The sequence below is a fragment of the Megascapheus bottae genome, chromosome 25 (assembly GCF_031878675.1).
Source record: "Megascapheus bottae isolate mThoBot1 chromosome 25, mThoBot2.hap1, whole genome shotgun sequence".
NCBI lineage: Eukaryota > Metazoa > Chordata > Mammalia > Rodentia > Geomyidae > Megascapheus > Megascapheus bottae.
The window spans coordinates 20,641,436-20,666,262 of NC_143533.1; the positions used below are offsets into that span (position 1 = coordinate 20,641,436).

General features: G+C 44.2%; 1 protein-coding gene and 1 long non-coding RNA gene across 4 annotated transcripts in view; one reads left to right on the forward strand and one right to left on the reverse strand.

The window, feature by feature from the left end:
- Positions 1 to 1,023: 1,023 nt before the first annotated feature.
- On the forward strand, positions 1,024 to 23,315 carry LOC150046548 (uncharacterized). 2 transcript variants are annotated; one of them, XR_016532605.1, is made up of 3 exons: positions 1,024 to 1,099; positions 8,463 to 8,678; positions 23,240 to 23,315. It is a non-coding gene; the product is annotated as an uncharacterized LOC150046548 (long non-coding RNA). The 2 variants fall into 2 exon arrangements; XR_016532604.1 differs by lacking the exon at positions 23,240 to 23,315 and adding an exon at positions 10,249 to 11,974.
- Sord (sorbitol dehydrogenase) overlaps positions 5,282 to 24,827 on the reverse strand; it is a 29,840-nt gene continuing 10,294 nt past the window's right edge. For both annotated transcript variants that reach the window (XM_090318439.1, XM_090318440.1), the window contains 7 exons: positions 18,783 to 18,947; positions 17,105 to 17,264; positions 12,993 to 13,111; positions 10,046 to 10,111; positions 8,497 to 8,672; positions 6,503 to 6,624; positions 5,282 to 5,503 (listed from right to left, as the gene is read on the reverse strand). In XM_090318439.1, the coding sequence (XP_090174565.1) occupies positions 5,338 to 5,503; positions 6,503 to 6,624; positions 8,497 to 8,672; positions 10,046 to 10,111; positions 12,993 to 13,111; positions 17,105 to 17,264; positions 18,783 to 18,947 (974 nt within the window). In that variant the 3' untranslated portion in view covers positions 5,282 to 5,337. The remainder of the gene's footprint in view (positions 5,504 to 6,502; positions 6,625 to 8,496; positions 8,673 to 10,045; positions 10,112 to 12,992; positions 13,112 to 17,104; positions 17,265 to 18,782; positions 18,948 to 24,827) is intronic.

A 24,827-nucleotide genomic window follows, 5' to 3' on the forward strand; every position in this document is an offset into this window, starting at 1 on the left:
GTGTGAGGTCCTCCATTCAATCCCTAGTAACACAGTGTATCTATCTATGTACATATGATGTGCGTATATTTGTATGTGTGTCTATATCTATATGTGTCATGATGATGACATTTAAGCTAAAATAGAGGGACCTATTGATTAAAAGAGACTGCCAGCGGCTGGGAGTTTGGCCTAGTGGTAGAGTGCTTGCCTAGCATGCACAGAGACCCAGGTTCGATTCCTTGGTACCACATACATAGAAAAAAGCTGGAAGTGGTGCTGAGGCTCAAGTGGTAGAGCTCTAGCCTTGAGAAAGTCCAAGGACAGTGTTCAGGCCCTGAGCTCAAGGCCAGGACTGGCAAAAAAATAAATAAATAAAACTAAATAAAAATAAATAGAAGAGACTGCCAGGGGCCAGGAGTTTGGCCTAGTGGTAGAGTGCTTGCTTAGCATGCACGAAGACCCGGGTTCGATTCCTCAGTATCACATACATAGAAGAAGCCAGAAGTGATGCTAGGGCTCAAGTGGCAGAGTGCTTGCCTTGATCAAAAATTGTCCAAGGACAGTGCCTGGGCCCTGAGTTCGAGCCCAGGACTGGCAAAAAATGAACAAACAAATAAAAAAAACTAAAAAGATAATTAGAGAAAATTGATTGATGTTATATGATATAAAGGAATTATTGTTAATTTTGATGGATATAATGATGAGGATTATTTAATCAGTTTTTTAAAAGTTATGAGTGAAAATGCTTATGAGGGCCTGGAGTTTGGCTTAGTGGTAGAGTGCTTGCCTAGCATGCATGAAGATCCAGGTTCGATTTCTTGGTACCACATACATAGAAAAGCTGGAAGTGGTGCTGTGGCTCAAGTGGCAGAGTGTTGGCCTTGAGGAAAAAGCCCAAAGACAGCGCTCAAGCCCTGAGTTCAAGCCCAAGGTCTGGAAAAAAGATGCTTATGAATAAATGTACATGTTTTACATGTAAAGAGATTGTCTGAGGAAAAACTGGAAGAGAGTAGTATCTTTTTTTTTCTTGTTTTTGAGATTAGGTCTTATTATGAAAACCAGACAGCCTCCAATTCTCATTCTTCCTGTCCTAGACTCCTAAGTGCTGGGATTACAGGTATGTATCACCATGCCTGGCACCTCAATAGCTTAACATCTTTAACAAATGGATTATGCTCACTTTCTTTTTTATTTTTCTGCCTTTGTTTATTTTCTTACAATGCATTAATTTGCCTGGTTAGGGATAATGGCATCTGAGAGCTCAGTAAACAGCTGAGTTGAAATGCCTCTTGGGATTGTCACCAGGAAGGAGTTGTGAAGAGGCGTATGGGAGAGGCTCCAGGCACTGGAAAGAGTAAGCAGCAGGTAGCGTGTGGGGTCAGCTTGGGCAAGCTTGAGGGACCTGTTCCTTCATTAAGCCTCAGAGGTGCCAGAACTAGTACAAACCTACCTAACTGAAGGCCCAACTTTTTCCTACCCTCTGCCCCTCCCAGGCTTATATGGAGCATAAGAAGGCCAGTTAGTGAATGACCACAGTTGTGAAGTCACTGATGGGTCTGACCTGCCAGAGCCCAGGTCTAGGCTGTGCAGGCCATCGAAACAGCACACTAGGAGCCTGAAGTTAAGCCAAGAGGCAGGACAAGGAGATAGACAGGATGCAGGTGTTTCCACAGGCAGCCCTTCCCCCACTCTTCACTCTAGCCACAGAAGCAAGACTAGAACTGGAACTTGAGAATGTCCCCATCAGTCAGTCCTAAGAGTTATATCCAGAGGCACTCTCCAGGGTGATTGGAACATGTAAGAATGCCAGTAATCCTAGCTATTCAGCGGGCTGAGATCTGAGGATCACAGTTCAAAGCCAGCCTGGGCACTAAAATCCATGATACTCTTACCTCTAACTTACCACCAGAAAACCAGAAGTGGTGCTGTGGCTCAAGGGGTAGAGTAGAAGCCTTGAGCTAATTCTCTTTAGCTCAGGGACAGCGCCCAAGCCCAGATTTTAAGCCCCACAGTGGACAAAAACAACAACAAAAAATGATTGTCCAGCACAATACTGCAGTTAACATAGGAAGAAACAGACTGATTGAAGTGCCCAGAGTTGGACAAAATCCAGGAATACTTGAATTCAAACTTTGAAAACTTGCCAGGGTCTAGAGGACACACGATCTTCACCAAGCAGCTCCTCCTCGACGCACTGAGTAATGTCTTGGAGGTAACACCTTTGCCCACTTGGAGGTGCCCACAGAAGGAACGAAGTATCTGACTTAGCCAGAGATTTAAGACTATAGGTAAGCTAGGGTAGGATGCTATTGGTAGTGTCATGGTGACATGGTGGCAGCTGTGTCAGAGACCATCTACTGATGTCTAGAAGGTGCTTTCCATGAGCCATGAACTCCTTCGCCAGGCCACTGCATTGTTGCTGCCCCTTCTCAATCCTATTTGACTCCTTTCAAGAATTTGAAATGTGTTATAGGAAAATAAGAGATGCTGTCGACCTGTCTGTCACTCCGGGATGTAGCCGTTATCAGTCACCATCTGTAACCTGTAACACCTCACCCAGCCCCATTCCCTAGCCTGACGTTCAGAGCTAGGTAGATATTGCCTGTTGTTTGGCCTCTGTCCTAGACTTACTGACATCACGAGCCTGCGTCACTTCTAGAGAAGGGCAAATACTCCACACATCCTGGCATCTCACTGATTGTGACCTCTGGTTCTACCAAGGCCTCCTTTATGCAAAACAGGAGGCAAGGGAAAAAATTACGATAGAGATTCAGGGAGTATGTCCAGAAATGATTTCACACCAGCGTCAGCAGTGACCATGGAGGTGAGATTGTTGCTAGAGGTAGTGTATCCCTTCCTTCTTGAAGGGGGGGAACCGATGTAGTAATCCTTCCCCCCCTTCACCCCTGACATTGTGTGTAGGGTCCTTCCCAACTCTCCACCCTTACACCCCCACTGGACTCAGTGATGGGAGTGCCGGCTGGGTGGGGTCCTCAGTGTTGACAGAAAGTGAACCAGTGCCTGGTGACAGAGCACACAGAGGCCGCCAGGCCTCCCCAGATTGGGGAACTTGTGGGGAATTTATGCTCTTTTTTCCGGGACTGATTCATTGAGTCAGTCAACACTAGTTGAGCACCTTGTGGTGTGGTGGTAAGAAATGTCCAGGCTGGCTTTGAACTGTGGTCCTCAGATCTCAGCCTCCCAAGTAGCTAAGATCACAGGCATGAGCCCCCAGTGCCCAGCTATTGTGTGTGTGTGTGTGTGTGTGTGTGTGTGTGTGTGTGTGTGTGTGTGTGTGTGTTTTTAAACCAGTCCTGGGGCTTGAACTCAGAGCCTGAGCACTGTCCTTGGGCTTTCTTAAGGCTAGATCTCTGCTACTTAAGTCACACCACCACTTCTGGCTTTTTCTATACATATGGTACAGAGGAACCAAGCATGCAAGGCAAGCACTCTACCACTAGGCCGGACTCCTGGCCCTTGGTGTTTTTGATATAGGTTCTTGCCAGGTAGTCCAGGATGTCCTCAAACTTGTCATTCTCTTGCTTCAAGTGCTGGTATTACAGGTGTCAGCACCGCTCTTAGCTCTAAACTACCTTTCTTCTGCCAGTTTACTTTAAAATAAGTCCTGGGGCTTGAACTCAGGTGTGGGCACTGTCCCTGAACTTTCTACCATCAAGCCACTTTCGGAGCCGTCCATTTACTCTTCATAGTCGCCCTGTCATCATGAAGTCCAGTTGAGACTAGAAAATGGAAGTTATCAGGACATTGGACTAGAAGACCAAGGCTATTTAGTGCTAAAGGAACCTTGGCCACCACCAAGTTGGAAGGAGATTTGAGAGGAGGCAGGTGACCAGTATGGTCCCAAGTAACTAGAGCTAGAAGGTGAATCTGCATGCCATTGAGGGTGTGCAGAGCTCTATCCTCCTTCCAGGAGTGAGAGAAAAGCGGTATATGACCTTGATCAAATTACTTTCTTACCTGCAAGACTATCATTATGTGTTTGGCTTGCTGTGTGAGTTGAATAATATGTGTAGATTTCCAGCAATTAGTGAAATTGTATTTACTGCACAATGTATACTCAGTAAAGTCCTGTGATTCTTCCTTCTGTGATGCAAGTAACCCAAATTCACTCCCCTATAAACACACATAAACAACAGCCATAGTCAGATATCAGCAGCACAACATTTATTGCCCAAAGCAGTTGGAGGAATTTCAGGCACCGGCCATGGCCTTCCCCCATATAAACTAAATTCTATTCAAACTCGCCCTCTGCCCATAGCTGAAGTGAGGGATTAAAGGCTGCAACCCAAGTTCTGTCACAGCTCCTATATCCTCATTCTTGATTAATCATCTCAAAAATCACCAAGTTTGTGATTGGTCTTTAAGTGTTATACAGGAAAAAAAAAAAAGAAAGCAACCCAAGATCAAAATAGGACAAGTTCAGAGATACCCTTCCAACAGATAGGAAGATACCAAGAGCCTTTACTGCTCGGGGGATCATTTTTCTTCTACCTACAATGAGCAGAATCGAATAGAATTGTCTGATAACTATTGAGGGAGCCTAGGAGGGTTAAATGTACTTTAGGGTGGGGATGTAAAGTCCTCAGGTAGTTGACCAAGCCCTCTTGGGCTGTCAGGTACGATTGAAGGTGTCCAGGTTGTCCAGCAACAGAGGCCAGGCTTCAAGTGGAATGGTAAAAAGATGGTTAGGCACTTTGCAAGGCATTCTACCACTTTTCAAAAATGGGATGGCTGATTATCAGGAGTTGAAGATAAGAAGTACCCTCATTTTTGCCACATGTGGGGAATTTAAGCTAGTGTGACCCCCCCCCCCACACACAGGATTTTTGGTTGTATTCATTTGTTTTAAAATTATCCTGGACCTGGGAAGTTAATCCTTTAAAAAAAATTCTCTTATCATCAAACCAAATAAGACTTGGCTCTAGAAACACTGCTTTGAACTACAGCTTCTGGCAACTGATCACCCCAATCTTGAAAATCAGCCTCAGGGCCAGTCTCTTCAAAACGCAGCCCATTCCCTGGAAGTCATAGTGAAACCAGAAACAAGGACAAAATTTCTGTCCCCACCCAAAGAAGAGAAGAAGGGCAGCTCCTAACCCCCTGCCCGCCGAACACTGCTCTATGCGTAGCACTTGTTAGTAGATCATTCTGGTTACAAGGTCTCCAAAACTGTTCCCATTTGCATTTTCAAGGCACACCAACTCCTCTGTAAGGCTCTCTGCTTAATGAATTACATTAATTATCTTTGTCATTCAAAAAAAAGTTTGTCAGGCCTACCCAGTCATTTAACCCTAAGATGCTGAAAGGGTAGGAAGAGAGCAGAATCCGATCATATCAAGGATTCTGGTCATTAGGGTCACATTTGATCATGACCTTCAACCCCACTCCCTGTTTGGATGTTTCAAAGGCCTCCACAGCTTTCTCCAGAGGAAACCTGTGGGTGACTAAGGGCTTCACATTTATAGTCTTGGATGCAAGCATTGCAATTGCCATTGGCCACCTGTAAGAGAGCACAAACATTATATTCAAACGTCAGGAAGAGACAGATCCCCTTAAAATACTGAGCACAAAAACACCTTGGCCACGTTACTTGGCACATTACTTCTAGCACTGTGCTTCCCTAAGGCAAATTTTATAGACTATTGCCTGAGGGTATCACCTCATAGCTTGCAATCTGTAGGTGTAGGGACTATTTCTAATTGCCCCATGGCCATCTCCCATCCCCCCATTTTACAAGGTTTGTCATGAAGCCTAGGATTGCTTTGGCATTAAGGAATACTACAGAAGCCACTGTGAAAAGGCAGTGCATCGAAGGGCAGCAGCGAGGATAATCCAGTCACATGTACCAGCAGCTCAGCTTGGCCCAGTTTACTAGAAAACAGATGCTCAGTTGAGGCCTTACAGACCCTTAAGCTGAGAAGGATGTCTCAGACAGGGCCCTGCGAGGTAACAAGGTACTGCATAGGACAAGGGTGGGATAAACAAGACTCACTTTTCCACAGTGGCCTCTGGGACTCGATTTCTTATGCTTTTCCTCTCTTTTCCTTTAAATTTTTAATTAATTTACTTAGCCAGTCCCTGAGGTTTTTTGGTCAAGGCTAGCACGCTGCTAGTTAAGCCACAGCCCCACACCTGACTTTTTGGCACTTACTTGGAGATGAGTCTCACAGACTTTCCTACCCTGACTTTGAACTTCGACCCTCACATCTCAGCCTTCTGAGTAGCTGGGATTATAGGTATGAGCTACCAGTGGTGGGGACTTGGGTAACAGCAGTAAACAGCCTGTACAGCATGTCTCAAATTTCCCCTCCCTGTCTCTCCATCAGGGCAAAAAGTACATGTTCTCTCTTTGGAGCCTGTCATATCAAATGGCCGTCAGTGTGGCCAGGGAGTGCCCCTCACGAATAAACAGGTAGAGACTCATAGTCTCAGAGGCTGCACGGGCCTGCCCTGGACTGGCTGGCGGCTGGCCACCCCGGCTCACCCACAGCATACTCACGTGTTGCAATATCGAAATACACCCTTGATATCCACCTCCCGGACGCCTGCATGCACTAGGGGTACAGACACCATCTCAGGGCCCATTCCCACGAGCACCAGGGTCCCACCAGAGATAGTGGCCTGCAGATGAAACATAAAAGTAAGAAGACCCAGAAGATAATAAAATGCTTACAACGGCAGCATCACATAGATGTCTCTGACTGCCTATGGTGAGCATCCACAAAGTTCCAGGGAATGATTTTCATTCTGTTCCTGAAAGCTTCAACATGCCTATCAAACATGTCAGAGAACATAGTAACCATCGTCTTTGCAGATGGTGAGACAACACATTTGACCAGTGGGGAACCCAGTACAATGGCAGCATCCTCCAGAGCCTTAAAAATGCAGTACTAGAGGTCTGAGGTGTGTCTCCAGGGCACTCATGTCAGGATTGACAAGCAAAGAGCTGTGTTCTAAGTCTCTCAGTTTCACCGCCTCTCTGTAGGAAGCAACTACTAACCTGCCAGCCACTTCAGACAGGAGATAACCCTCCCCAGCTGCCACTGTCCTCAAGGTGACTCACACAGAATACTTGAATTCAGCAGGTACCTAAGATGCATCCCTCCCGAGATTTTGATTTCTCCTGCCTCTTCCCACATGGCGACCACAGTCTATGGACAGTGGAGCAAAGGACTGGCTAACTCATGATGAAACTCAGGACAGGGCTAAGTGCTAAGGGCTAAGTGCCTTTGCCTGGGGCTTTTTTTCTGTGTTCCCAAAGCCACCACTGGAGGGGCTAGCCATCTCCATACTTTTCGAGCTGCGGTCGCCTGTGTGAACCAGATGGAGGCCTGTGCTCCTATGAGGAAGCAGTCTGGGAGGTATGGCCAGCTCATGGCCAGCCCAGCCCTTTCCATGCTATCCCAGTTGCTTCCTTTTGTTTGTGGAGCCACAGGAAATCATTGTGAAAGCTGAGGCCCTAACTTTATTGTTGATGACCATAAAGACTTCTTAGAGCTGGAAGCCAAGTCAGCATGGTACCTCTTAAAGTGGCAACGGACTTTAAAGGGCTCTAGGCCTCATGCTTATATAAAGCAATGGACACAGGTCCCTCCTAGTATACAGAAGTTCTGCGAACCCAGAAGTTATGCTTTTCCTTCTTTTCCTTGTACTTGATCTGTTGATGCAACTCTCTACCCCAACTCCTTGTCCATTTCCCATAAACTGCTGATGAATGGGACTCCTGATTTAGAGTCAAATCAGGCTTTGGCAGCTTATCAGTTCCTAGTTCTAGGTGACAGCACAACAGGAGCCAGTTTTGACCCCAAGAAATCATTTCATGTTTGTGATTAACCGAATTAATGACAGTTGCTCTGTAGCAACGACGTAAAGACTACAATTTTCCTCAATAAAATAATTCAGGAATTTCCCAGTGGACTAAGGTATGGCTCTCTGTTTCTCCTGCTTTATAGTTAAAGCAAGTGCTACCATGTCCACATCAGAGATTAAAAAAAATTTTTTGAACTGGGTGCTAGTGGCTCACGCCTGTAATGCTAGCCACTCAGGAGGCTGAGATATGAGGATCATGGTTTGAAGCCAGACAGAAAAGTGGTGAGACTCTTCATAAACTACTCTGAAAAGCCAGAAGTGATGCTGTGGCACTAGTAGTAGAGCACTAATCTTGAGCACAAATTGACTCAGGGACAGTGCCTAGGCCTTGAGTTCAAGCCTCAGAGTGGGGAAAACAAAAGAAATACACAAAATTTTGGGGGCAGCAGGTATGACTAATGGTAATCTGACTGCCTGTTGGGTAGGCATGAGGCTCTCTCTTGAGTTCAAACCTCAGTACTGCCCAAGAAACAGAAAACAGACTGTGGAGGGATTACCAGTACTGTTTGGGGTGGGAAGGAGGGGCACACAGCAAGGTAGTGAAGTTTGAAGGTGAATCTCATCACTTCTGCTCTTTTTATTCCCTGAAGCTGCCCCCCAGCTCTGTGTCTACAGTCCACTCACATATATCCCCGTCTGGATGGAGGACTCTGCCCCTGTGCACTCAATGGTGACTTCCGGCTTAGACCCCAGAAGATCTTCCACTTTTCTGGCGACTTCCTTAGGGCTCTCCTTGGTGATCTGGAGAATGAAATCAGCTCCGATTTCCTTGGCTTTACTCAGTCGAGAAGCATTCAGATCTAAAGGTAAGCCAAAATTTCTTTCAAACTGAGAAAGGGGATGACTAATGAGGAAGAAAATGAAACAGGTGTGTGATCTGATGGCAAAAAGCTGCACTGGTGGGAGGTGATGCTGAGCCTCACGCACGCTGCAACCTTATCCGCTGCCACACAGCCTCACAGCATACACCTTTACATCTGCACATGGCCCTATAAACACCACAGCTCTTCACAACTACACAATACTTCCACGTGTTTTACACACATATAGAATCCCATAGTACATACAGACAAAAGCACACACACCCCCTACATATTTATGAATTTATGATACATGCCATGACTACCACACCACATGCACAAACATGTTTTGCCTCTAAATAGACAAACAGACCCAGGGCTGTTTGTCCACACATGAAGGTCTACATCCTCTTCTTCCCAGCTACTGCCTCTCCCTTCACACCCTGAGTCCTGAGTTACTCATCCCAGGGTAGACTTTTTAATCCTTGAACCCAGGAGAAAAGAAGTAGAACTCCTTAAGAAACCTAGTGCCCTGAAAAGTAGCTATGGTTTGTTTCCTATAGGGTAGCAAGTCTTGGAGGTTTGTCTCCAGTGATGGAACCTCTAAAGACAAAATACAAAGTAACCAGGTACTGGGTTCATTAGGGTTAATGCCCATGAAAGGGTCATGCTGATCTTGGGGAGAGTGAGAATGGTGAACCCAAGTTTCTCTGGCTTCCTGTCTTGACTTGTGATCTATCTATCTATCTATCTATCTATCTATCTATCTATCTATCTATCTATCTATCTATAAATTATTATTGGGTTCCGGAGTTTGCCTAGCATGCGTGAAGACCTGGGCCGATTCCTCAGTACCACATACATAGAAAAAAGCCAGAAGTGGTCCTGTGGCTCAAGTGGTAGAATGCTAGTCTTGAGGAAAGCCCAAGGGACAGTGCTCAGGCTGAGTTCAAGCCCTACAACCGGCCAAAAAAAAAATTACTGTTTTTTGGAGGGGGTCATGGGGCTTGAACTCTGGGTCTCGGCGCTGTTCCTGAGCTCTTCAGCTCAAGGCTACCACCCTACCCCTTGAGCCACAGCCCCACTTCCCCAAAATTACTATTTTTTAAAAGTAATTGTACAAAGGGGTTGGTCAGTTCAACAGACATGTGATGTCTTCTGCATGGGGCCTTCACTAAAAGCCAAACCAGTGAGCTAAATAAACCCCTTTCTAATTACCCAGCCTCAGGTATCTTGTTATAGTAACAGAAAGTAGACTGACAAAGGAAAGCAGTGGGTGGATCTCATTCTCCTGCTCTAAATTGTATGTTGTGCAGCTATTTCCATCTCAAGACTTGAAAAGCAACACAAAGAGAACACCCCCACTTTCATACCAGTTACTATGACTTGAGCTGCTCCCATTGCCTTGGCCACAATCAAAGTAACCAGTCCAATTGGCCCTAAGCAAAAGAAAACAAAAGATGTTTGTAAATTATTCAACATTCACTCTTCCTCTTGTCTGGAAGCCATATCTTCTGTGTCACTAACATTTATCCAAATGTCTGACATATAATAAGGACTTAACAACTGTTCATAGGTACAGAAGTAAAAATGCTGAAGAATTGGTTCTACTTGATCTCATACTGCAGAGCTAGAATGTTCCCCCTTATTCCTGGACCCTGCTTGGAAATCATCTTCAAGAGCCAGTGAATCAGAAAGTCTGAATTTTCCTGACTCTCATTTCATGAGAACCTATCACACCTCTCCAAAAAGAGATATCTTCCTGAGTTGACCCAGATCCTTAGGAAGCTCTAGAATGTGCAGATGCCCCCCAAATATCCCCAGACCACCTGCTTCCTCACGTAACTTCATATTAGATAGAAAATGCTGTTTTTTGTTTTGTTTTGCTTGAATTCTGGGCCTGGGCATTGTCCCTCTGCTCTTCAGCTCAAGGTTAGCACTCTACCACTTTGAACCACAGCGTCACTTCTGGTTTTCTGGTAATTAGAGATAAGAGTCTCAAGGACTTTTTAGTGCCATGGTTGGCTTTAAACCCCGATCCTCAGATCGCAGCCTCCTGAGTAGCTAGGATTATAGGCATGAATTACCACGCCCAGCGAAAACACTGGTTTTCATGGAAAACCCAGACCCACAAAGTTGTATAAGTATTTTGAGTTTGTTTTTGTGCACAGCCCTTGAAAACAACTTTGTACCAAAAGTAGAACACTGGAAAATACCTAAAATGTCCCACCAAAGGTGATTAGTTAAGTACACTATTGTGGAGATAATGCAGCTATTAATAATTATGCCAAGCTGCCATAGCCTTGAGCTAAAGAGCTCAAGGACAGCGCCCAGGCCCAGAGTTCAAGCCCCATGACCAAAAAAAATGTACCAAGCTGGGTGCCAATGGCTCACACCTACCTGTAATCCTAGTACTGAAGAAGCTGGAGAGCTGAGGATAGAGGATCAAAGCCAGCCCAGGCAGAAAAGTCTGTGAGACTCATCTCCAGTAAACTAGAAAAGACTAGAAGTGGTATTGTGGCTCAACAATACCTTTGAGCACAAAGATATTCAGGGACAGTGCCCAGGTCCTGACTTCAGACCCAGGACCAGAAAAAAAAATTGTGTCATAACTCCCTATCTGAAAAAGGTTCAAAGAATATTCAATTTAAAATACAGTAGGCACTGATATGGTATACATGTGCACAATGCCAGCATTGGGGAGGCTAAGGCAGGAGTCTGAGTCTGAGGCCATTCATGGTATGCTACTATCTCAAAGAACAAAAACAAAAATTAAATGTTAAAATCTCATCAGTGGCTCTGAGGACAATGGGTAATGAGAATATAGGGAATTTTTCTCTGTGATGCATGTTATGTGTGACATTCATTCATCTATTACTCATCTGTTACTTATGCTGGTCTTTTTTTCTGTCCCTTCATTTATTTATTTCTTAGTAAACATTTATTGAATGCTGTCAAAGTGCTGGCCACTGGGTTACAAAAGAGAACATGATAGGTGAATAATACATGAGGCTTGGTAATTGTGCTTTCACCATAACAGTGGAACTCATTATTAAATAAAAGGCTAAACATTAACTAATCCCTAATTACTGTGTAACAGCATTACATGGTATTGCACAGGGAATTGGGTAGAAGGCATTAACAGCAAGGGTTCAACCTCTGAGACAAGTATACCAATAAAAGATCCTTCATTTCACAGGACAGAAAGAATAATAAAGACTGAGCTCAAAGCAATGTTATGCTGGATTTTTAAAGTCTGTCACCTAAGTTCTGAAGACTGGTAGCTCATCCATCAGTCCTCTAAGGAAGCCAATAAGAAAAACCACTGACAAATGTGTATGTAAAACACTAGATCACGCCCTTAAGGAGATGTGTGTGTACGCATGTGTGTGCATGCATGTACATGTACACATGTATGCATACTGTGTTTCTCTCATTGAAGCCTGAAAGGGTTTGGTCAGAAGCCTCCAGGGTACAGAGAAGGCAGCTAACTAATCCATTCTGTAGGCGTGCTGGTACCTGGTGGTCTAGATTCCACCTTTCCTACAGACTGGGAGCAGAGTCTCCTCTATGGATAGGACCAAGCTATGACCTACGTGGTGCTATCCTTACTATCAAAAATAATTCCTTTGTTTATGTTAAGAATTTAAAAATAATCACAGCTGGGCACTGGCAGCTCGTGCCTGTAATCCTAGTTACTTAGGAGACTGAGATCTAAGGATCGGGGCATGAAAATACATGAGACTGTTTTTGTTGTTGTTGTTGTTGTTGTTGTTGATGATTTTTCCAGTCCTGGGGCTTAAACTCAGGGCCTGGACACTGTCCTTAGGCTTTCTCAAGGCTAGTGCTCAGCCACTTGAGCCACAATACCACTTTTGGCTTTTTCTGTGTATGTGGTAACAAGGAATCAAACTAGGTCTTCATGCATGCTAGGCAAGCACTCTACACCTAGACCATGCTCCCTGGCACTCCCTGAAACTCTTATCTCCAATTAAACACCAGAAAACCAGAAGTAGTTCTGTGGCTCAAAGTAGTAGATTGCTGTCCTTGAGCTGAAGAGCCCAGGCCTAGAGGTCAAGCCCCATTACCATAAAAAATAAAAATCACAGGATACATTCTTTAAATGAATAAAGGAGTTTTGTGTTGCTTAGGAAGTCTGACATTAGTTATTATCATGTGACCAGCAAAGTGCTCATGATCATTGAGTAAGATTCTGGAGCCAGTCTCAGCACTTGGAGGGGAAACTAGATGGAAGAGGGGTTTCCACATTCCCAATTAGGAAAACCATCGTCATATAACCAAGTGTTCCCCATTTCTTACCAGCTCCACACACCAGGATCTTGTTCCCCAAGGATACTCCACCTCGACGGCAGGCATAGATTCCCACAGAGAGGGGCTCAATCAGGGCCCCTTCCTCGAAGGTGACATTGTCAGGGAGCCTAGGGGTAGAGTGCAGTTAGATCCTCTGGCTTAACTACAGTAACAATAGTATATTACTATAACCTATTACTGTAATCGTAGCAACACTGAGTATTAATAATTTATGGCAAGACAGTGTACTTAGCACTTTTCACACCTCAACTGGTGTCCATCTTGGAACACTTCTGTGGTAGATACCATTATTTCTACTTTTCAGATGAGGAAACTGAGGCTTTATGGATATATAAAGTACCCCAAAGATTCAAAGCTGGTTTAGTCAGGGGCTCAAAAGGTTTTGAATCTGAAGCTAGATATGTCTACCTCTAGAACCCAGGTCATACTTCTCTTATGCAAATGATTTTCTTTAGAGATTGACTTCAGAGTTCTCAGTGAGTTCTTTACTATCAGAAACACGGTGAGTTAAGAGCAGGTATCACTGTAATTGCTCCCCATTATATGTTTCAAAAGAGTCATGTGTGGTGACAGCAGCTGCCTGGCTGTGCAGGACTGGTTAAACTGGGAACAGAGCCTGCTCCACTTAGCTCACTCAGTACTGTGTCACTTTTACCACAGGGTTCTTGGTTTTCACTTCTGAGTCCACTGGCATCTCAACCCCATCCACAATCCCACTGATGATGACAGTAAACATTTGTATTAGGTTTGGAGGTTAGAAAACTTTCTCACCCATTATCTCATTTAATCCTCAGGATAGCAGTATTGGGCAGGCGAGACAGGCTTTATTTTGACCTTTACTTTACAGAGCAGGAAGCTGAAGCTCAGTGACATTAAGAGTGGCTCAAGGTTATAAGGCCGGTTTTAGGTCTTGAACCAACGTGCCCTAATTACGTATCCTCTGTCTGACCCCACATTAGCTATCTCTTGGGTCTAGGGCTAGTATCTAATTTCTACTAGTTCCTTGCTTCCCAGTATATACTGAGTACCCCCCAAACCTGCACATGATGGAACACAAAAACTTTCAGGTTCCTAAGAGAAATACATAGTGGCAAGCCAAGTGTTGTGCTCATCCCTAAGCCTTGTGGTCTTCCTGTCACTGTTTCCAATCCTCAACTAAATAAATTCCAAGGCCTGTGGTTAGCAACAGCATCTCTTCCTTGTCCCTGAAATTTTCTAACATCATCCCTCCAACCCACTCTAATCCAAACAGGATTGACTATAGGCATCAATTCCATGGAAGGGGAAAGGACTGGAGATGAAATAATGAAGATGCCCTCATTCTTTAAACATCCCCATGCCCTCCCCCCCCCCATACCACATGGTCTAGCCCCAACAGCCTGCCATTTCATGTCTGGATTCCCACAGATCTCTAATGGTTCTAAGCCATTTCGGTCTGTAATCCTTCCTTTGATCTTTAGAATGATAATAGGCCTGGCTCAAGTAGTAAAGTGCCTGTTTAACAAGTCCAAGGAACTGAGTGAGTATAAACACCAGTACCATTCCCCAAAGAATACTCAATCCTCTCACCCCCTCCAAAGAAAAAGAACATCAAAGAGAAGCAGGGGCATTGGAGATGGCAGAAGGCAGTCACCTCAGATACATGGATAGGAGTTACATAGCTGAATCCTCTATTACTGGGTCCTCCCTCCCCACCTTTTTCCAATGGGGGTTCACAGGGAATGGAGAGGAGAGAGTTTCTTTTCATCCCTGACCTTTCATGTTTTTATGAATACCAGAGAACAAAACAACTTGTTTTAGCCAGGCATCTGTGGCTCACACATGTAATCCTAGCTACTCAGGGGGCTGAGATCTGAGGAATCATGGTTCAAAACCAGCCTAGGCACTTAAGTCTGTGAGATTCTTCTCTTCTCTCCAATTAACAACCAGAAAACCAGAAGTGGCGCTGTGGCTCAAAGTGGTAGAGCGTTAGCCTTGACCTGAAGACCTCAGGGACAGCACCAGGCCCAAAGTTCAAGCCGCACAACTGACAAAAACAAACAAAAAAAAACCCCACATGTTTTTTTTATAATACACTTCAGGAAACAGACAAAGGAGTAAAGGCTGGCCAAAAAAGCAAGGAGAAAGAAGAGGGTAGGAAAATAGTAGTAGTGGTATAGGAATGCATCCTCACAGACAGAAATCAGAAGAGAGCTGAGGTCTAGGATTATACTAGAGGCAGGGGCAGGAAATATCCTCAAAGGAGAGGAAGGTCAAGGGTTACATAGCCTCGGAGATCCTTGGGTGCTTAGCTTTCCACGGCCAGTCAGTATACACTCCTACACACAGACCACCACTATCTCAATTTCCAGTGCCAGGCCTCCCTCTCATATGTAATTCTGTACCTCCATTGCTGGATGACACGACCATGGCTGACTCATCCTGGTACCATCTATCAAATACCAGGTCTGTGTCCCAGCCTCCTATGGAGTACTTGGTACATGTTTCTCATTGAATCTCATCGACTGTTGTATGACAGAGGTGCCCTCATTATGTCTGTTTCACAGGCAAGGATACTGAAGACACAAAACAAGGCACTCCTTCAAGGATACACAGTTTGTGATGGAGATGAATAATCAATCTTGAACTTTACCACTGTTTTTCTACCTTCCATGAAAACACTGGTTGCATTATGCCTGTGCACTGTCCCTTTTACATTCAACCACTTGAACCACAGCTCCATTTCTACCTTTTTTTGGGGGAGGGGGGGTGGTTAACTGGAAGCAAGAATTTCATGCTTAGGCTGACTTTGAACTAGGATCCTTAGATCTCACCTTCCTGTGTAGCTAGGATTAACAGTCATAAACAACCAGTACCTGGTTTATTGTTTGTATTTTGTCATAGGCAGGTTCCCGAAAAGATGGGTTGATTCAACAATCACCTGCTTAAAGGAGGAATTGGTCCATAAAATTTCTTTCTTTGGGTGAGCGTGGCCTCGTGGTAGACTGCTTGCCTAGCATTCATGAAGCCCTAGGTTCCATTCCTTGGTGTCACATAAATATAAAAAGCCATGGCTCAAGTGGCCCTGAGTTCAAGCAAGCCCAGGACTGGCAGGTACACGCATGTGCACACAAACACACCACCTATCAGACTGCCCTGTGACTGGCTCCCAGACTCATCTGTAGACCCATACCAGCTGAGAGCCAACACTGGAGTCAGGCTGGTATGGAAGGAAAACTCGGGTCAGGTCAGCAGGGAAGCCACACACCAAGACCACAGAGCTCCATTGTGGGGCATTTCTCAGACACAGCTTCTCAACTCAAGGCCATTTTAGATAAAAGGTAGGTCTCCGACTTCCTGGCTCTGCTCTGTACCTGAATCCTTTAGTCCTTGGATGAAACTGCAATAATAGAAACACTTTGTGATAATAAGGCATGCAAAGCACCTATTGTATACAAAGGCAGGTCTGTAGCAACTGTCTTCTGGTAATTAAGTGAAACTGTAGCAGAGGAAGGTTAAATCATTTCCCTGAAGTCTCTCAAGAGGTGAGTGGATTCAGCATGCAAAGACTTATAGTAGCACACTACACCTTTCTGGTGGCTGTAGTGGAAACAAGTGGAATCATGAGTTCTCTCTAGGATGGCTGGAGGGGATGAGAGGTCTTGGCAACAATTTTGTATTGTTACAGATTAAAATCTACCACTGAGTTAGTTTTAGTCCCATGAGGCTACTCTCCCTCTGTACCAAGATGAGCAGGTACACCAGAAGAATGTTTCATGTGTATGAATTGAAAATAAAGAAATCACAGGGATGGCTGGGCAGTAGCTCTTGTCCGTAATCCTAGCTTCTCAGGAAGCTGAGATCTGAGGATCAAGGTTCAGAGCCAGCTGGGGCACAAAAAGACCTGAGACTCTTATCTCCAATTAACCTCTAGAAAATGAGAAATGGGGTTTGGCAGGGTAGGGCAGTAACCTTGAGCTGAAGAGCTTAGGGAACAATGCCCAGGCCCTGAGTTCAAGCCCCATAACCCACAAAAAAAAAAAAAATCACAGGGACGTAGAAGGCTCATGAAACAAGCAATAGGAAGAAGTCCCATGGACAGCTGGAACATGAATACTAACTTGTAGCAGAAGTCAGCATTGTGTTTGTAGAATCGAGACAGATTTCCATCATCAGGGGGAGTGGCACAGAAGAAAATGGATGGGGTCAGATTGTACCGCCCAATCTTGCAGAAATGATCATTTTCTCGGGGAGATCCTGGCTCAATGGCAACACGATCACCTGGAAAGGAAAACCAACCAAAATAGAGTGCTGTGTTTGGGAAAGTAAGCAGAGTTGTTTGTTTTCTAGTCCTGGGCTTGAACTCAGGGTGTGGGCACTGTCCTTGGACTTTCTCAAGGCTAGTGCTCTACCACTTGAGCCACAGCACCACTTCCTTTTCTTTTTAAGCCCCATGACCAAAAAAACAAAAACAAAACAAAACAAAAAAACCTTACATTTAGATAACACCAGTATTTAGAGAGTTGGTCCCACAAGTAAGACTCAATCATAAGTGGTCATTGGAAGATATGAACTTCTGGCTCTGGGACAACCCTGTAACAGCAAAGGTGCTTTCCAGCCTGTCACTAATGATGACTGGAATCTTTCTCAAGGCTAGAGCTACCACTTGAGCCTCAGCACCACTTCTGGCTTTTTTCTATGTATGTGGTACTGAGGAATCGAACCCGGGTCTTCATGCATGCTAGGCAAGCACTCTACCACTAGGCCAAACTCCCTGCCCTTAAACCTAAACTCTTAAATGAGATATGTGCAATCCAGGCACGGTGGCTTATGCCAGTAATTCTAGCTACTTGTGAGGAAGCTGAGATCTGAGGATTGTAGTCCAAAGCTAGTCCTTGAGATTCTTATCTCCAATTAACCACTAGAAAACAGAAGTGGGGCTGTAGCTCCAGGGGTAGGGTGATAGTCTTGAGCTGAAGATTTCAGGGACAGTGCCCAGGTCCAGAGTTCAAGCCCCACAACCAACAGAGAGAGAGGGGGGGGGGAGGGAGAGGGAGAGAGGGAGATGCTTAATGTCTTTTGAGCTTTCAGACCCCTCTAATGTGGCTTGGGCGATAGAGTTATAATACAAGGTAGCATCCCTCCTGTGACCCTCACTTCTTCTTTCAGGGTATCTAACCTCCTCTCTAGGCTTTGAAGAGGCCTCTCTTACTAACAAAGCAAAATTAGCCATGCAGAGGCAGCTGGGCTGTAATTCACTGGGTCAGGGGTAACTGCCCAAAGCTGAGAATTTTTCTCTCTGGAAAATAAGGAAATCTAGGGCCGGGAAAATCTAGGGAGAAATACAGCCATTTTCCCAGACTAATAAAGATGGAAGACTGCATTTAAGGCCTTAGTTCTTGTGGCTTCTGTGCATATTGAAAACTGTATTTAAGGCAGTGCTTCTTTACCCATTGAGGTATTTTATGGCTTCCTGGGCAGCAAGATTTTCTCTCCCCCTTTATCTCCAGATAGAGGGTGAGTTGCCTCTTTTACAAAGGAACTCAAGTCTAGAAAAGACTTGCCATCACTTCCTGCATTTTTCTCTACTGCCCTTAACACCAACTGTGACTTTGCACTTGTCTGTCCTATCTGTGTTCTCTAGGGAAGGTCAGACGAACACATGTAGGGGCCAACAGCATTATGCTTGCTGTTGTACACCAGTGCTGGTGCTGTACAGGGGGCCTAGTCCAGAGAAAGCATCTACAAACACTTAGGCTGAATGAAGACTATGTTCCTTAATTGAAGGACCTTGCTGACCTGGCTTGAGGTGCTTCACTGACGATCCCACTTTCACAACTGTTCCTGCAGCTTCGTGCCCCAGCACCATTGGCTTTTTTACAATGAAATCCCCGATCCGACCATGCTGCCAGTAGTGTACATCTGAGCCGCAAATTCCAACCGAGTGCATCTTCAGCAGCACCTCTGAGGAGAGACAGGAAAGGGGAAACTAGTAAGGGAGGGAGCAACTGCTGTCACTCAACAGCCCTAGCAATTTCCTCCAGAAATCTTGAGGTTAGATTCAGCCCCCAGAGGAGGAAAAAAAAAAAAGCCGAACACCAAGGCCAGCTAACTATTAAAGCAGAACTGCTTCCCTAAGCAGGGTAGACCCGAGCAGAGCGTCCCATGAGTAGATCATGGTGTCCAGATATTTTAGGCAAGCACCAATGTAGATGTTGTCTTTGTGTGTGTTTATGTTGAGATTTGAACTCAGGGCCTTGTGTTTGTTGGATAAACACTCTACTACTTTAACCAACCTTTCTACTTTAGTTTACTTTCTCTGGTAGGTTTGGCATTCTTTGTCTGAGGCCAGCCTTAGGCTATAATAAATAGGAGTGAAGAATCCTAGCTTGCTTTTTTTTTTTTTCTTTTGCCAGTCCTGGGACTTGAACTCATGGCCTAAGCAGTGTCCACTAGGCCAAACTCCTGGCCTTTTTGAGATAGGGTCTCTAAACTTTTGCTCAGGCTGGATGCAGACAGCAATCCTTTCATTCCATATCCCTCGTATGCACCACAGTACCCAGAGACCAGATTATTCTCTATGACATAAGTGGGCATGATCTAATCAAGAGAAAGCTTAAAAGGAGAGATTTCTGGAGAGAAAAGGTTCTCTTAAGGATTATGAGGAAAGATAGACATTCTGGAGAGGTCTTTTTCTTTTTCTTTTTTTTTTTTCCACTAAAGAGGTCTGACCTTCCCTTCTTACTGAGAAGTATTGACTTCATGATACACATTCTAAAGCATTTCTGATTTGAATATTTTTGTACATTTTTATCAATTATTAAACCTTTTCTTCTAGAAAAAAAAATTCTGGAGAGATGGGATTGATTCTCTTGCTGGCTGTTCATCCTCTTTATGCTGCTCTGTCATGCAGTCCTGTCTCCCATAATCACAGGAGCCAATTGTTTAAAATAAACTTCTTTTCTCCTCTCCCTCTCCTCCTGTCTCTGTACATCTGTATATGCACATCTTATTTATTTATTTATTTATTTTTTTTGCCAGTCCTGGGCTTGAGCTCAGGGCCTGAGCACTGTCCTTGGACTTTCTCAAGGCTAGAACTCTACCACTTGAGCCTCAGCACCACTTCTGGCTTTTTTCTATGTATGTGGTACTGAGGAATCGAACCCGGGTCTTCGTGCATGCTAGGCAAGCACTCTACCACTAGGCCAAACTCCCGGCCCTTATTTATTCTTTTTGTCGAAGAACTCTGGCCTGTCATGGTGTAAATGAGGTATCAGGAGGAAACAATGTACCAACCACTTAGGCAAACAAAGTTTTTCAAAAGATAACTTTCCAGAAAACTACTACGCTATGCCTGATCATGAGAATAAATGTTAGCAACTGAAATGCCAACACATGCTGAGCTAACAGCCCAATTTCTTAGTGCTTTTGTTTTTCTATAGAAATTTCTCCACCTGCTTTTTGATGTCCCAGTAGTACTATTTACATAATCGATATGTGATAAATGATGAATTTTTTTCTTCCCACTTTATCTACCTGTTTTGAATCAAGGAATGCATACACTATTATCCTCCAACTGTAACCAATCTAAGCTTATTAGGTAATACTATGAAGTCATGAATTTAGTCATATTGTTTCCCTTTCTAGATACTAGTTATTTACTATTAAAATTGCCATATATATACTTAAGGATTGTATTTTGATATGAGCATCCTGAGTCATTTAAAGTAAACCAGAGTTGTCTCTGATGACTGCTGTCCTCTGGCCATGTAGCACTCCTGATAGCTTGAACTCTTTTTTTTTTTTTTGGCCAGTTGTGGGGCTTGAACTCAAGGCCTAAGCACTGTCCTTGGACTTTTCCCAAGGCTAGAGCTCTACCACTTGAGCCACAGCACCACTTCCGGCTTTTTTCTATGATTGTGGTACTGAGGTATTGAACCCGGGTCTTCGTGCATGCTAGGCAAGCACTTTAACCACTAGGCCAAACTCCCGACCCAGCTTGGACTTTTTCTTTTGGGGGAAATGTGTCCAGATCCTTCAACTAGTGTGGTGTTTGAGGACCACTATCTCAACTGGAGATCTGTACCTGAGTTGGACAGAGTAAGATTACAGATGTTAGGATCATCAAAGCCACCATCTCTCTCCTTCAGCAGGGTAACCTGCGGATGCTACATCTTACCTTTCTCCACAATCACACTATCCTTAATTACTTGCCTTAGTTTCCTAGTACATAAGGTGGTAGAGTATGGGATGTAGCTCACTGGCAGAACACACACTTAGCAAGACAGGAAACTCGAATAAGATCACAATAAGAAAAAAAATGGTTTTTCTGAGAGAAGTTCTTCTAAAGTCTCTGGTGGACCTATGACCAAACTATAGGAATCAATCCATGCCCCATGATTGCCTCATTGTTCACTGGACAGAGCCTGGGTGTGTGTTAGCCATGGAATATAGCAAAGGGAGTAGAATGTCATTTCAATAATAACATTACATGAGTGGGTCACCTGTTTTACTAGGTTAGAAGTGGACATGTGGCCCAAGTAATAAAAGTGCCAGGCAAGTTGGAAAAAAAAAAACAATTGAACAAATGAGGCTCTTTGTAACCTATATCTTCTGAGTAAATTTAGCAGGATATAAAACCTTGCATCATCACATTTTCTTTAGACTGATAGACTTCTATCTCCTGTCAAATTGTATCCATTGAAAACCTTGTCTCAAAATTTAAAATGATAACTCTTTTGACTTTCCTGATTTTTGTATAACTTCTTTTTTTTTTTTTGGCGGTCGTGGCTCTTGAACTCTGGGCCTGGGCACTGTCCCTGAGCTTTTCAGCCCAAGGCTACTGCCCTACCCCTGGAGCCACAGAGCTACTTCCGGTTTCCTAGTGTTTAAGTGAAGATAAGAGTCTCTTGGACTTTAGTGCCCAGGCTGGCTTTGAACTCCAATCCTCAGATCTTAGCCCCCCAAGTAGCTAGGATTACAGTCATGAGCCACCATGCCCAGCTAACATTTTTTTCTAAAAATAAAAAAGAAAATAGATGTATTAATAATTTTAATTATAGGCCAAAAGTAAAGAAGAAACTGGTGTCTGCTGGGTTATAACTGGAATAGGAAGAAAATTAATGTAGCAGCAGCTATATGCTCACTACATGCCCTAAACCATTTAATGCACAGATAACACTTTTAGTTATTATCATCTTATTTCCAAGATCCTTCACCTTCCATATGCCAAGTGATTGGGTTTGTGGCCCCAAGCCAACATGCCCTGTTATTTCATTTTATGACTCTATACCTCTGACTCTTTATGCTAAAGAAATGTGAGACAATGTCCGTTAAATAGTGGTAGACTTCTTTCCTAATTCATGATAAATCTTGGGTTCCTCAGCACTGGGGGAAAAAAAAAGAAAGAAGAGAGGAAACAAATGGCAAGCAGACTTAGGAGGCATGGAGTAGCAGTTAAAATAAGGATAGAATATGAACAATTTGACATATAGTCAAGCTAGATGTGAAAACAGAATAATCTCAATGAAAACTATTGATCAATATAGTTTTAGAGAAAGGGATAGAGAAACAAAGTCTATTGGGAATAGGTATAAGTGGGAGGTGGTTGGGATAATAAGGAAGGTGAATGAGCCTAAATAAAATATATTAAAAGAAAAAAAAAAAAGCTGGGTGTGATGGCTGAGATCTGCAGATCCTGGTTCAAAGCCAGCCCAAACACAAAAGGATCTGAGACTCTTATCTCCAATTAACCTCCAGAAAAGGAGAACTGGGGCTTGACTCAAGGGTAGGAGAAAATGCCCAGGCCCAGGGGTAGGGCAGTAGCCTTGAGTGAAGAGCACAGGAACAGCGCCCAAGCCCAGAGTTCAAGCCCCATCACTGACCAAAAATAAATAAATAAGGGGCCAGGAGTTTGGCCTATTGGTACAGTGTTTGCCTAGCATGCACCAAGACCCAGGTTCAATTCCTTGGTACCACATACATAGGAAAAGCCAGAAGTGGTGCTGAAGCTCAAGTGGTAGAGCTCAAGGACAATGCTCAAGCCCTGAGTTCAAGCCCCAAGACTGGCAAAAGAAAACAAAACAAAATGAAAAACTGACAGAGTGAATTCTGAGATCGAAGGTAGGGGGAAAATACTGGCACTAGGAAAACAGCCTCAGAATTTTCTCTCCAGTTACCAATGTATAGCCAAGAGATGAAAATACAACTCCCTAGAGAATGATGATCAACACATAATTTCTCCCTTCCAATTCAAGCATGGCAAGACAAGAAAAGGAGAGAACAGCACAGCAATCACAGAGAAGGTGTTTGGGGGAGGATCCTTTGGAATCCAAGATAGCCTTTGTTTGGATACCTATGGGATCAACGCCCCTGACTGTACAGAACTTGGAGAGTTTTCTCCTTCCCTTACTTCCTGATGTTATTGTGAAAAACTTTTAACTCCTAAGTATACATTGCTTGACAAACACTGATAAAAAGGGCTTCAGTGCTTGTCTTATCATTGCAAGTCTACTTACATTGTAACTCTACTGTAACTCATTGTAACTCTACTGACCTTTGATTATCAAATCCCTGGAGGCCATTGGGAAGGTGGCCTTCTATCTGGTGTTCCCCTAGAAGCAGGGGTTGTGGACTGAGGTGTGGTAGGATGAGGACAGAACTCATCTGGACTCATCAAGGACAAAGAGGGGGACTGGCATGGCTGATTATGAACTGTTTATAGATACTTTGCCAGGTGTACCCAGCCTCTGGCTGGTTCCAAAGGATTATAAAGTGGTATTCTAGAAATGGGAGGGATTGGGAACCATCTGTATGGATCTGACCTAGCCAACAGGGTGGTGTAACTTCTGCAGGGTCAGGCATGTCCCCTGCCACTCCAGAGAACATACATGCATGTCAGCTGGGCCCCATAGGCTTACCTAGTGACAGGCCTGGAAGGAGTGAAGCATAGGCGTAGGTAGCCCAGCCATTCCATACTTAGTTGATTAGGGCAGGGACAGGGCTTCTTGCAAGCCCTCCCTCCCACTGGACAGAAACTCTTGGGCCGCCCTACTCTTTGGGAACTGACTATTCTAGGTTTGTGGTCCTGAAGCTCCCTTTGCTAATAGAAAGTTAAGATAGTGCCAGACACAGAGGTCAAGCCCCAGAATTGGCCCCCAAAAAAACCCAAAACCAAAAAAACATAACACAACTCTGGAACCAGCCAATACTCTGATTCTTTGTTTTGTGGTGTTAGGGATCAAATTCAGGCTTTCAACAGGTGTGGCAAGCCCTACCACAGGTCTTAGTATATAGAGTTCAGTCTGCCCTTGAATTGGCTGTGTGTCCCAGGTTAACCTAAAAGTCATAATCCTCTTTCCTTAGCAAATGTTGTGATTCAGGATCCTAGCCCTGGGGTTTATCACTCCTTCTTTCACATACCAGCCAATACAGACCTATGCACCCTAATCTTGTTGTGGAGAATGGACTTGGTCTTCAGCCTGAAGTATATTTTGCTGTTTCTTTCTAAGTGGAGATAAAATAAGTGATAGATGAGGAAGGTTCCGGGAACTATATGCTATTTGTGGTTTAGGTAAGATGTGCCCTCCAAAAAGGCTCATATGTTGGAGAGCTTGGTCCTCAGATGGTGGCACTAATTGGGAAGGTTCTACAAACAGGAATTATAAAGGTTATATCTGGTCCCCAGTTCTGGCTCTGTGCTTCCTGTCCAGCAGGAGGTAAACACTCTCCTCCTCCACATTCTCCTATTGCCATGATTCTCTCTGCTTTACCACAGGCCCAAAACCAAAGTAGCCAAGAACTATGGACTAAAATCTCTGAAGCCATGAGCCAAAATGATTCCTT